Source organism: Alosa sapidissima, chromosome 18, assembly GCF_018492685.1.
Source record: "Alosa sapidissima isolate fAloSap1 chromosome 18, fAloSap1.pri, whole genome shotgun sequence".
Taxonomy (NCBI): domain Eukaryota; kingdom Metazoa; phylum Chordata; class Actinopteri; order Clupeiformes; family Clupeidae; genus Alosa; species Alosa sapidissima.
The window spans coordinates 15,197,691-15,211,401 of record NC_055974.1 but is presented as its reverse complement, the minus strand read 5'-3'; the positions used below and the strand labels follow the sequence as shown (position 1 = coordinate 15,211,401).

The window sequence follows — 13,711 nt, the reverse complement described above, 5'->3', positions numbered from 1 at the left end:
TTCCCAGGCTAGTTCCCCCCAGAAGTAGGCTTAATTGTTTATTCCAACTTATATATATATATATAATTTTTTCATACATTTTTTTTTTTTATTTAAGCTGTGCCAACTGTGCAAGCGTATTGGAGTGCCGACAAGAAAACTCATTTACTAAATGGTTGAAACAAATATTTGGCAGAACTTGAACTGAACTCGGGATGTGCACCTCTGTATTTTATGTCAAAAACACTTTCAAATGTCTTTACTGTTGCATTTTTTTTTCTTACAGCTGTGCTATTACCCCCAAGCAAGCTCACAGTAGTTTCAGTGACTCCAGAATCTATACATATCACATGGAGCCAACCAAATGGGATGGATCGGACTCCACACTCCTTCCAGATCTCTTACCACAGTGGAGGGACTGAGTCAGAACCCATTTCTGCAGATTCATGCAGCGCTGACATCACAGGCCTGCAACCAGACACCAAATATGATGTCAGCGTCTGCACCAAGCTCAATATTGGGGAAATAAGTGCTCCTGTTAAACAAGAAGTCCGTACAAGTGAGAGCTGTTGTGATGAAATAGATAAGTGTAAATCTGTTCAGGGAGTGAAAAAACAGTGGCTTGAGTCAGCAGTTATATACTGTATGTGTGTTAATATATATTTCAAACTTGTATTATTCAGGTGGTAATCTTTATCTCAAGATATTTTCATAGCTCTCCAGTTGTTAATTTGCTAATTTTAATTTATTTGTCAAGCAGAAGTCCCAACCAAAAAATTCTACACCATTGTGATTGGGAACACTCAAAATCATCACAATGCTTTGAAGAGAATGTTGATGAAAAAAGGTTTGGCAGAAGTTGAAAGTGTGGATGATTGTGATGTCATCCTGGCTTTCTGTGTGATAGTTTCCCGTGTTGGAACAGACATGGTGGCAGCTCTTAAAGAAATACCAGGTACTGAACTACATAGTTGGCCTATCACATAGCCTTTATACATTTGTCTCCTGGCAACACCGGTAAATGCAGTATCATTATTTCACCTTTCTGGGAATCACACCGATTGAATTGGTGGCTCCCACCATAACAATTAAATTATTCAGAAAATATGTATGCATGAAAATATTCAGAAATGCATAAACTTTCAATACACTGTCACATCAGACATCTTTTTTTAGCTTGTTGTTGTGAGCAATAGCAATTCATGTGCTGTAAATAGCCCATATTTTCTCTAGACTCCCTGAGCAAGTGTTGTTGAAAGCTTGCATACACATTAGCATTTCACTAGTTCACATTCCGTAATTTGCAAACAGATAATAGCATAATAGAAAAGCATATTTGGCGAAGTCCCTGGCCAGGGTCCTGAAGTGATTTGCGGGATCGTGCAGGAGTCAACTGCGCAGGGAGGAGTCGTGCAGGATTCCGCAATACACCCCTTATCCTTGAACTATGGGGGAGGCGTAAGGGGAGGTGGTGGGTTGCACGCGGAGTGATGCCGATGCTGCAACTTCGGCTGATAGAGGCCGACCGCAAATAAATAACCTGTCTGATTGAAGGAGGCGTGGCAAACTCAGTCATGCTCCTCCCGAACTTCTGTTTGTAAACGCAATATAATAACCTCCACCATTATCAAACGTGTTCTGAATGCCTTTTTAAAAAATCAGATACCACATGGTACAGTCCACCTTACCGTGATCACAGAATTCATAGTTTACCCACCGTTTGTAAACGCCATTTAATAGGGAAAACACTTTACAGATACAAACTTCCTGTATGGAGACTACATACCTGCAGAAGGCATTCATTCAGGATGGTGATCACTGAAACCAGTCTGAAGAAAAATAATAAGCAGTTGTGTACTATCCACCACAATGTTTTTGTATGTTGCAGAATGTCTATTAACCAGTAATAAGTCACTTTTTGTTTTTCTCCTCTGACAGACTCTAAGCCTGCTATTCTAGTGGTCATGCACCACACCTTTGATACCAATCACGTGACACCAAACACCAGCAGATTTGTAAGAGGGCAAAAGATGACTGTGATTGACATTTTGTTCCATGAGGACCAAGGGATACTGAAGTGTGAAAAGAACAGTGATGCACAGAGACAGCTACTCATAGAGTTTGAGGTTTCCCCAGAATCGGATACAAAAGTGAGTGCATGTAATTCCCTCGTTTAGTTTTTGACTGTGTGCAATTCCATGTGTATAATAATAATTACTGTAATATTTAATTGCATTCGTTGTCATCACAATCTTCACAATAAACCCCTGAAACATCCAGTATCTTTGAACACATTTTTCAGGTCTTGGCCTCCTCAGGGTGGAGGAACAAGGGGATAATTCTGTTGAAATCAATAGGCCATTCATCGTCTCTCAATGATGACCGCCCGCCACCCACTGAACAGCAACAGCAAAAACAAAATAATAACAAAATACCACCACCAGATGACAGCAGCTCCACAGCTGCAGATGGATTTCAAATAGTTTCCAAACCCTGTTTGACAGAAAAAACAACAATGTGTAGCAAGACTGCTACATCACGTTCATCTAAAAATATAAAATACTTTACTATTTTGAGTGGAAACACACTGAAATCTCATGCAGAGGTTCAAAAACGTCTTACAGATAAAGGAGTTTTGCAAGCTGAAGTCTTTTCAGTGAAACAATGTGATGTTCTCCTGGTGTTCTGCCCAGTTGTTTCCTCGTTTGGCTCTGACATTGAAAAAGCTTTCCGTTCCATTCCAGGTGAGTGACATTTACTCAAGAAAATGTTTTTTGATGCAAGCCATGCATATTAAGATTTTTGTGTAAACACTTTCAGATGGAAAGCCTGCTGTTGTAGTGGTGATGCACCACACATTTGACACAGATTTCTTGCCACCATGCAACAACGCTCCTAACAAGAGGAAGGATATACTTGTTGTGCATTGCTTATTCTTCGAGGACATAGGGTTACTGAAGTCCTCAAAAAATGATGATTCAATCAGCCGTGTCACTAAGTGGCTGTGTGAAAGGGTAAGTAAATAAATACAAATGAGTGAATGAAAAAAATAAATGTGTATAATAGTGTATGGGAGACATTTGATTATTATTAACCATTTTCAGAGTGAATGTAGATAACTGCATTGCCTGTCTTATATCACATCCTCACACCATCTGTCTGTATTGGTCAGCACTAGGGATGTAACGATTACCGGTATAATGATAAACCGTGATAAAAATGTTGACTATAACAATTACCATTTTCTTTTGAAATATCATAATTATCACAGTTGATTACCGCGGTGTTGAAACCGTGTGTTTAATCCTTCCCAGCTTCATCCGAGCCTGCTTTTGACATACAGTAGGCCTGGTACAATGAAGCAAAACTGGTACCCTACTGATTCTGTTGTCTAATTGATAGTTTTAACTGCGATTCGGATTAGGCTACACCTGATTTTAAAAGGCGGAACATTTTCACCGCAAAACGTGCATTGTATAATTTAGCCACTCTGCATCTTTTTATTTTCGCATCCACATTAAATCCATTCCACTCACGCTATCAGAACACAGTAGCCTAAAGTTTTATTTCGAACACTTACTTTGGTCTCACTCCGGGTAGAAATTTCACAGCGGCCATGACGGCCATGGCCGTCTTTGCCCCTTGCGTTGGCCGTGATGCCCCTTTGAAAATCAGAGCTTTACAGGCCACGGTGGCCTTGGTGCCCGCTTCTTTCAATATTCTGCTTTGTGTCCTACTAATAGCGATTTTTATTTAGCCTATGGCCTCTCAAAATAATCACAGCGCAAATAAATTTAGTCTTTTACGCAGTGGAGAAAGTGACAGCGCAAGAAAGAAAGTGCGTCCAAATTCACCCATTCTTCTCAGTTGAACTACTCGCGAAGTAGCCTACTCATCACACAGACATCACAAGTATCACATGAAACAGCTTTTTCTCAGCTTTTAAACTATGTTAGCCGCTAATTGCTCTGGTGAACAGTTCGCGAGAAAAGTAAATAATATAATTCAATTTACCGTAATCATAAATTCTACTCAAGGTTTTGCGTCCATCTCCCTACCCATTCATCTCGGTGGAATACTTCACGAACCCTTTGTTTAAAACATGACAAATCATATATCAGAATAAACAGCAGACCTTACCGAATACAACATTTGTAAAGCAGTCCCCTGTGCAGTTAGCCGTTCCAGAGTAATCCAGTTTTGAATTTGCAGTAAATTTCGACATGCATGGATGTCTCCAAATTTGGGCTTTAAGTTTAACAATGTGTTTAAATTGTTCCACATGATTTCATAACGGGCCAAATACAAAATAAATGTTACAAATATCGTCTAGATATCGGTAAATCAGAGGACAGCTGACTAAGAGTTTGTGAAAGTAGCCTTAATGATCACAAAATGCTAAGCATGCATCTAGTTTTAGTTTCTTAAAGCTGAGCTGTGCTTAAATTGTTAAATACATGATTTCATAACAGGCCAAATATAAAATAAATGTTAAATATAGCCTAGATATCTGTAAATATTAGATGATCAGATGATTTACAGTTCTATGTAATATGTCATGTTTCATGTTTTTGTAATGTTTCATACAGTGATGCAGGTCTACTGCAGTGAATAGGCTAAATACAACTTTGATCATTTTTATAGCCTACTACTGTATAGTTAACTTTGGCCTTGGTGCCCTGACATGTGGCCTTTGTGCCCCCCACCAAATATGCCCAACTGAAGGCCAAGTGGCCTTGCCCCCAGAATGGTGAAATTCCAAGCCTGCTCACTCATTGGATCCAAATAACAGTAATAGCAACCTCCAAGTCATAGTAGGGTAAGTTAAGCTATAAGCACATAGGCAATTAAACATGAAAAAGTGAACGGGACACTTTTTGCAACTATTTCAGCTTGTGTAGGCCTATAAGTGCTTTCTGAACATATTGAACACTAGGGGTGTAACGGTTCATGTATTCGTATTGAACCGAAACGGTACGCGCGTCACGGTTTGGTGCATGAATTTACACGGAGAATACACGGTATAAAAATACATAAAACTCGTGTGCGGATTAATTAATGTCATGCACAATTACTGTTAAGTAGCGAGAGTTACGGGAGTTCTTTAGCGACACCTAACGCTAATCTGTAGCCTCGCCTTAGCTCTGAAGCTCTGATTGGCGCCTATGTTTTTTTTTTTGTCAGGTCGTCGGTCGAGTCCTTCAGTCATTAGCAGCACTAAGGTTAGACCCACAAGAGTTAGAGGATCCGCTGGTCTCTTTAAGATCGCAAGTTTGAGAACTTCAGTTACAGTAACGTTAGTACAGGCGAAAGAGTGGTGGATAAGATGAAACTGTGTCGGCGTTGTTCAGCAGTTGTTGGGTATGTGAGTGGAAAAAATGCTACACATATTCGAAGCCATCACCCAGATGATGTAGGCTACCAATCACTGAAACGAGGGGGAAAAAAACTTCCCCTGCGCTTCAGCAGCCTTTGGATACACATACAAATAGGGCCAAAACCTATGGCTTAAATGAAATGATTTCGTAATGACAGAAAGCTATGTAAATCGCGTGGTAATTACCTTTATGTTGGGGTAACTTGTAACTTCTCACATGAGGAGCTGGTAGTGTTAAGTGCATAGACAGTAAAATAAAGTGACAACGCTAACCAGGCTAATAAACAAACCATGCTACGGTGAGTTAAAGGGGTGGTTCAGGATTTTGGACATAAGACCTTATTTCCAAGTAAGCAAGTGTGATATTTATCAGTGGAGACCGTTTTCAGCACGTTTCATCCAGTCCTTCTAATTGCAGAGTTCGCCGGTGCTAGGCTAGCGCAAGTCAACGGTATGTGCTAGCCTGCCACTAAAGACAGTATTTAAATAATTAAAGGAAAATTCCGGTTTTTAGCTCTTTAAGGTCCTTTTCTGGTTTGTTTTGGATGAACTAGAGTGGTGGACACCGAAATATTGACGATTGGTCCTGTCTCGACTTTTCTGACTCTTTTTGAATCGCCTTCAACTGCTCAGGGTGGCTGCCAACAGGCATACTTTAGTAGGCCACTCAAACATGTCCTAAAACAACCCTTAACGTTCGTTTTCAAAACTGTGCAACTCACCGAGTGGTAAAAACCAGAATTTTCCTTTAATTAGTTTTAGTCCTTTCTGATTTTGTCACCCCTGGAAAGTCTGAGAGCTTATTTGCATTAAATCTTGTAACTCGAGTAAGAAATTGATATCTTAGAGGATGTGGACTTACTATTGATTCAAACAACATAAAATTTAGTTAAGTACAGAAGTTGGGTTATTCACATCATTTTGCGATTTTATTACATATTACATGGTGAGTAATATGTTATTTTAAGGGCCCTATCATGACAATCTAAAGCGCATTGTCACTAGTCAAAAGTCAAATTTAGTAAGATGTCCATTCCCAGGGGCGCCTGCAGGAATTAATGCTATGGTACGCACACCCATTACTACCCCCCCCCCCCCTCCCTCCGCAAAAAAAAAAGTCTTTATTTAAAATATTGCAATTGCCTACCTTGTTCTTGCCCATCTGGAATAACTCCTCTAGCTTTGCTGCATCCATCCTTTCTGTTTTCGTTGTTTAAACTTGTGATATCCATGATGATTATTGAGTTAGTGAATTAGCTCAACATTGTGTGCTGATAACCATATATTGAAAACAACAAGTAGCCTAGTTGCGTGCCTGCGTGCGTATTCTCTCTCTCCTGCTCAAACAAAATGTGTGCGCGTTAATTTTGATAACGTGTTCACTAACTTCAATAGAAAATTGTAAATTGTAGCCTGATGGCATGCAGGTAATGGGATACTGTCCATAGTTGGGAAGGTATGGTGGGCCAATTTGGTGTGAAAACACACACATACGGGAAATTTTCTCTTGTTGTTGAGTATCCTGATGGTACGCACAGTGCGTACGGACGTACACCTGCAGGTGTTTTCGTTATCAAACGTCGAACGCATGGCGCAACAAGGTGTTCCTAGGTTTCTTAATCAGTCATGGGTGTGTTTGGGGCGTAACATAATTTAAACCAATGAGAATGACATCTGTCATTTAACGGCACAATGTGTCCCTTTAACGGCACAATGTGTGATGTCAAAGAATGCATCAGTATTTTGACAGTCAACGGCACATTTTTTTGTGATTTTGACGATAACGATAATTAGTCGATATCCTTTAAAGAATTGTTTTCGTTAGTCTGAGTTACTTTATAGCTCATTCTTTATGAATAGCATCATTACAATAATAACCAATACCCTAACCTGTGACTTTTTAACCAAATCAACCAATGCATTGTCACTCTATGACACATTTCCAATTCTGCCCCCACTTGTGTGTGTGGCAATGACATGGTCTAGCCAACTACATTAGAGAAGATGAATAGGCCTAACAGTTTCCCAAGAGAAAATCTGAAGCTGAAGTTCCTTTCCAACCTTTGCATAGGATTCACTGTAAAACTTAGCAGACCAACAGAGTACATCTCAGTTATTTCCTTCGATGTTTAGTTTAAGAGCAATCATAGGCTAGCATTTCAAGTTACAGAATAGAAACAAATGCGTTAGCTTATGGCTAATGTATATGAGAAATCCCATAGAGATGCTAACGGTTAGCATAATTGGTAACCGTAGATATTTAGAGCGAACTTCAGTCCATTTACAAAAGAGTTACATGAGAATAGTTCTTTGCAGCTAGGGTCTTTTCCCATAGGCTTTTCCTGCATACAGCTCCTGGGAATGTATGAGTCTTCAATGCGTGATTTTGAGCGTTTTTCCCCATAAGTAAATTTAAATACTCAATAATGTAAATTTGCGCGTGGTTAAAACAACAATCACGATATTATCGCAGACGATATATATTGCCCACCCCTAGACAGCGGGGGGGGGGGGGGGGGAGTTAAAATATGTGATAAACCCGGAAAAAGTTGGCATGTTAGGTATGTTTCGGTCCCTGTGATTATTTGTGAAATTGTGCAAACAGAAGGAAGGAGTGGTAGCATGCAAGCTCCCAAATTGACACTCATCTAAGAAATGGAGATTGGGGTAATGTTCAGCTTCGGCAGCTTTACAATGACTGAGGAAGCCTAGAGACGAGTCCATAGCAACCAGTTCATGTGTTGAATTTGTTATTACCCGGTGTGCTTTGTTGAATGGTCTCAATGTTTCATTGTTTTATTTCATGTGAATACTTACTAGAGGAGTAACTTATTTCAAGTAGGCTAATGCAGTTGCAGGAAGTGTGCATTTAGTTTCCATGCTTATTGTGTTTCCACATCAATGTTAGTGAGTAAATCTACTGAAATGGCCACCATCTTGGTGAAGTGTGATGTGTAAGATCAGAAAGCAGAGGTTGATGTTAGAACGGTAGCCTAGTCAGTGTGTTTTCATAGCACATAAGAGCATGGGCGTAAGACGTCGACAATTGGCCGGGGAGGGTCATGTCTTTTTTTGAAAATTCTGCTGGAGGGCCGTTGAAAAATTTCTAGTAGGTAGGGGAGGGTCATGCAACTTTTGATTGAAGCACTCAAAATCCCTCCGGTGGCCCCTTTTATAAATAACGAACAGTCCCTTACCCTAATATTTTTTTCGAATGACTGAATAAAACAACGTTTAAAACAACGTTTATCCTGCAGAGGAGTTGCTTATATCTTGTGATATCTTGTGTGTCTTCAGCTGTGCTCTCGCCTAATCACTTTTAACCGTCATTACCAATTTGCAAATGCATTGTGAGATTTATTTCGTAATATCTTTATTCTAATTATGTTTCCTATTGTAGCCTAATAGTGTCATTTGTAATGTTTGGATGGATGTGCGCTGGTGCGCGTTCATGGAGGATAGAAGGATGGTGCGTTGTGCACCCGCCAATATGACTGTTGACAATGCGCTCTTAAAATAACATAAACAACTCACCATAGACTTCTGACCAGATTTCTTTTGGTCAGTGGCGTAATGCGTTTTAGGTGGTGTACAATAGTGATTTTTAGACAATGCGCCAGGCCACTCCATAGGTTGTTAATTGCCACATCCCTGGGCGCATTGTTTAAAAAATAAACATGCAAAATAAGAAAATAAACTTTGCGCCGGGTGGAAAGCGAGTTTTACGACATGCGCCAGGGTGCAAGATAGGGCCCTAAGAGCGCATTGTCAACAGTCATATTGGCGGGTGCACGCACCAACCTTCTATCATCCATGAATGCACACCAGCGCATGTCCATGCAAAACATTACAAATTGCACGATTACAATGGGAAACATAATTAGAATAAAGATATTACGAAATACTGTACATCTCATGATGAGTAGTTATTCACCATCATTTGCAAATTAGTAATGACGGTTAAAAGTGATTAGGGTAGAGGTGAGAGACACGTATGGAGCACAGCTGAAGACGCACTGTCACGAGATATAAGCAACTCCTCTGCAGGATAAATGTTTGAGCAATATTAGGGTAAGTGTTGCTTTTTCCAGTCTATGTTTTCGAACTGTCTTGTCGTTGACTGACACACCATGGTGAAGTTAGTTTCACTTTGCCAATGAGTTCAAATAATAGACGAGTGCAAATGCGTGAAGGCTATGCTAGGTTTTAGTAAAGCATGGTTTAGTGGAATGACTATTCCATACGGTCTCGCAAATAGCCTCCTTCAAATGCGCCATTGACTGTCAAAATACCGATGCATTCTTTGACATCGCGCTGACAGATGTCAAAGACGCGCTGACATCGAATGACAGATGTCATTCTCATTGGTTTAAATTATGTTACGCCCCAAACACACCCATGACTGATTAAGAAACCTAGGAACACCTTGTTGCGCAATGCGCTCGACGTTTAATAATGAAAACACTCCCAATGTGGACTGGACATCCTACTAAATTTGAATAAGCTTTTGACGAGTGACAATGCGCTTTAGACTGTCATGATGGGGCCCAATAAAAGCAAAGCTTATAGAATTACAGTACATACTTCTAGTGAAAATGTATTAAGCGAGGTGAGTTTCAGTCTAAAACAGGGGTCTCCTATGAGGCGCCCGCAGCGCACCTTCTAAAAATAGCCAACAAGTCACCTGCAGATTACGCTCTACAGTAGACACATGCTCCATTGTGAAGTTTTTAATATTTAATTGTAGACCAGAACCATGCGAAAGTTCTGAAGAACTATAATGTATAATTAGTTTTTCTATAATAACTATACTCTTGCAGCTACTTGTTCTGGTATTAATGGATGAACTAATTGAGAGAAAGAATGCATCAGTATTTTGACAGTCAACGGCGCATTTGAAGGAGGCTGCTTGCGAGACCGTATGAAATAGTCATTCCACTAAACCATGCTTTACTAAAACCTAGCATAGCCTTCACGCATTTGCACTCGTCTATTATTGTGTTGAGATCTTGGTAAAATAACAAGTTAATTCCCTAATGATGACGTCAAATCTTTCAAAAGTTATATAAATAGTGTGGCTCTTTTCTTTGTCAACTACTACTCTAACAACATTGTGGTGTCAAAACGTTAGTCTGTTTGGTTTGCACTAAGTAAAGACTACCAGTTTTATTAATCTGTGTGCTCCAGTCTGTTTTCTTTGTTTTAAATGAGGTTCAGGAGTTCAGACACCGCACTTACACAATCACACTCCATACAATTGGGGGCACTGGTTTCCCTTTTCTTACTGAGGTGTGCAGTGAGGCCTATGGATTGGCAGGCAGACAGGATTGTATAAACCTTGTTTTGTTTAGTTGTTGAGACTTTGCTTTACCTTTTAAAACCTGAACTGTGGACTAACAGGGAGCTTGGGCTGTCTGACTAAGTGGATTTCAGAGCTTAGGTTGGTATGAATAAGTGCTTAACAAAACAAAACCTTTCTGTTTGATATATCTTAATTTATATTTCCCTGTAGTTCCCACAAATGGCAGCACAAAATGAACAAAACTGTAAGTAACCTCTAGATGTGAAGTTGTAAAAATGTTGTTTATGTTTTATTATTTGACTATTGAGGAAATACAGCTTCGGTTTGAGTTTGTGACTGACCATTCTCTGTATTACCTCTATTTAATTATTTGGACCATGGTTATTTAACCAATTATGTGGTAAAATGCTAACTCTGTCTTGTACATAATTTGACAAAAATTCTACTCACCTTTGGTGTTTCTGTAAGAACCTAGAGGCCTATTTTAATCTACACCTACCCAAGATCAATTTTGTTTTACATTTTAAACTAATCTCAAACTCATCTTTTCCCACTGTATTTATACCATATCCTTATGGTTGTTTCCAGATGTACTCTTTAGTTTTAAGGGAACCTTAAATCAGGGCTATGTTTATGTTTAGTTTCAGCATGTTTTTCCCTACCCACAGATTCCATGCCTGGTGCATCAATCAGAAATGTTATGTCCTACTTCAGGTAAGAATTGTTTGGGGCATGAAAGATGGGGATGTGCCACTAAGATTAGTAAACAATACACTGAGACATAACTCAGGTAGTGTATCCAGTTGTTGGAATCACATTGAGATGCATGGTTAAGTGTCACAGCGATCTGTGGTTGTGTTCCCTAAATTCTCTTACAGTAGGCCTACTCTTTTTTCTAGAGAAATTACTAATTGAGTGTTAATGAGCTCACAACTGATTCATTTGTAGCATTTGTTATTATTACCGGTAAGAGGAATATGACAGGTTAACCTAAATGAGATTTTGTTGTCTATTGTTTTTGGAAGTTGAAATGGTGTAAATTTTAGGTACTAGGAACTGAATGGCATGTTGTCATGTCATACAGATTAGGGCCCACTGTTGTTTCAATTTGTTTGATGTACACAACAGCAGACACAGTGTTTCCTGCAGCGATTTACAGCTTAGGCAGTCGCCTAAGCAACACATGCCTCCCGCCTATGTTGTCCAAAAACAAAATTTCACAGCTTTCATAGCTTTGCACTTTACACAGCTTTCTTGCCCTGCTCTCTCTGTCTCTTTCTCTCCATGAACCTGCTCCTTCTCTGCATGCTGATAAATCCAAACATTCCTGAATTTGTATGTGTTGTTGGTGACACATAGAAGACAACTGGCTAAATATCTATTAAATCCAGTTAGAATTATTAGCAAGCTGCGTACATTTGTTCAAAACTGTTGCATTCAGGTTGACTGTTTCCTGTGGGAAATGTAACGTAATATTTTGTCGAGTGGCCCTTATCGCCCGACTATGAATTGGCCTTTACTAAGTGATTCTGAACTCATATGTAACTATTATCAGTATAAATCCTGTCACACTTTTCATTACTGTTGGAAAAGGTCAACATATTTGTTCAGATGCAGCTGTGGTAATATTCAGTACTAAACTACTATTGTTTCCTCCCAATTTTGAAGGAAATGAAATGCCTGCAGGACTCACAGTGAATTAATTGATGCCTGATGTGCCTGATTTTAAGAAGCTTAATCTGTACCCAGGAGAACCCTGATGAGTTGATCGGTTGTGATTATAGTTCTAATCAAAGCAGAATAGTTTGTCATAAATGTAATAATAATAATATACAGTGTAGCCTAGCCACATGTTAAAAGGCTTAGCAATGCATGTGAAATTGCATCTACAGTGAATAATTTGTATTTGGTAAATGTGCACTGCTGAACTATTGTATTCCACTTGCCAATTCTGACTATGTGTACTGTATCTACATAACCTGTTGAAAAGATAAGTGGTAGTTGCCCTTGTTTTTCCCCCTTAGCATTTAATGGGTACCTTCATCAGTTGTGCCAATAATGAAAAGACTGCAAGGGTTGCCTGCCAAGTTTATATATTATGTTAATCCATTATTTAATAAGCAAAGATATAATATAGCCTAGTACATATTATTTCGACATGAATGTTAATCTAAAAGTGGTAAATGCTACTTTTAAATGTGTTTTTTTTTGGATGTGGTGTTCACAGGAATATGTAGAATAAAGAAAAACATGGAATAAAATTTGTTTTCTGTTTCTCTTTTTATTACTGCAGCAGCTTGAAATGATGCAGTAATACTTCTTGGTTAAATCAGTTTGACTGTTATATTAACATTAGCATAGTGTGTAGTATAGTAAAGTACAGAGCTTCCAATATGTTGATTATATATTGTAATGATCTGAGCCTAGCTGCTCATGACTGTGCTCCCATGATGCTGTGCAGTGTGTGTATGTGTGTAATGTTCATGTTCTAAACCAGGTGGGTTGACCACGTTGTATGTCCTGTCTGTTGTGTTTATGTTTGCAGCTGGTTACATTGTTCATAACTAGGGTTGATTGGTGTGTGTTTTAGATACAGCCTAAGATAGATGTTTAGTGCTGGAATTGTGTGTTCGTGTGTTTTGGTGCATAACCAATAAAAAACATTCTGAAACAACCTTGCAGTTTGTCACAATATGTTTTACCAGGGACGTGCACAGGGATTTTGAGGGGCAGTTGCTCTGACCTGAAAAAAAGGGCACCCGAACGACCCCGTGATAGTAGGCATTAACCATTTTGAATAAAATAATTAATGTGATGCATTGCTTCCATCATTCATTCTTCTTGCTAAAACGAAATGTGAGAAACTAACTTCAGCAGACATGTAGCTTAGTTTGCCTAATGCCTACCAAAAAAATAGTAGGCCTAGTCTAAGCTATGTGATAACGGACTGCTTGTCTGCAATCTGTCTGATTATTTAGGCTAAACGTGGCAAACTCAGCCTGGATTTATTAAGATTTTAATTTATTTCATAAAACTTGATGATGATCGTTCGT

The 13,711-nt window shown here is 39.1% G+C and overlaps 1 protein-coding gene across 2 annotated transcripts in view; it reads left to right on the top strand.

The window, feature by feature from the left end:
• Window positions 1–12,876, top strand: part of LOC121690122 (fibronectin-like) — a 60,619-nt gene extending 47,743 nt beyond the window's left edge. For both annotated transcript variants that reach the window (XM_042070503.1, XM_042070504.1), the window contains exons 9-16: window positions 266–538; window positions 740–934; window positions 1,918–2,129; window positions 2,282–2,723; window positions 2,800–2,993; window positions 10,869–10,902; window positions 11,327–11,372; window positions 12,327–12,876. In XM_042070503.1, the coding sequence (XP_041926437.1) occupies window positions 266–538; window positions 740–934; window positions 1,918–2,129; window positions 2,282–2,723; window positions 2,800–2,993; window positions 10,869–10,902; window positions 11,327–11,372; window positions 12,327–12,333 (1,403 nt within the window). In that variant the 3' untranslated portion in view covers window positions 12,334–12,876. The remainder of the gene's footprint in view (window positions 1–265; window positions 539–739; window positions 935–1,917; window positions 2,130–2,281; window positions 2,724–2,799; window positions 2,994–10,868; window positions 10,903–11,326; window positions 11,373–12,326) is intronic.
• Window positions 12,877–13,711: the final 835 nt, after the last annotated feature.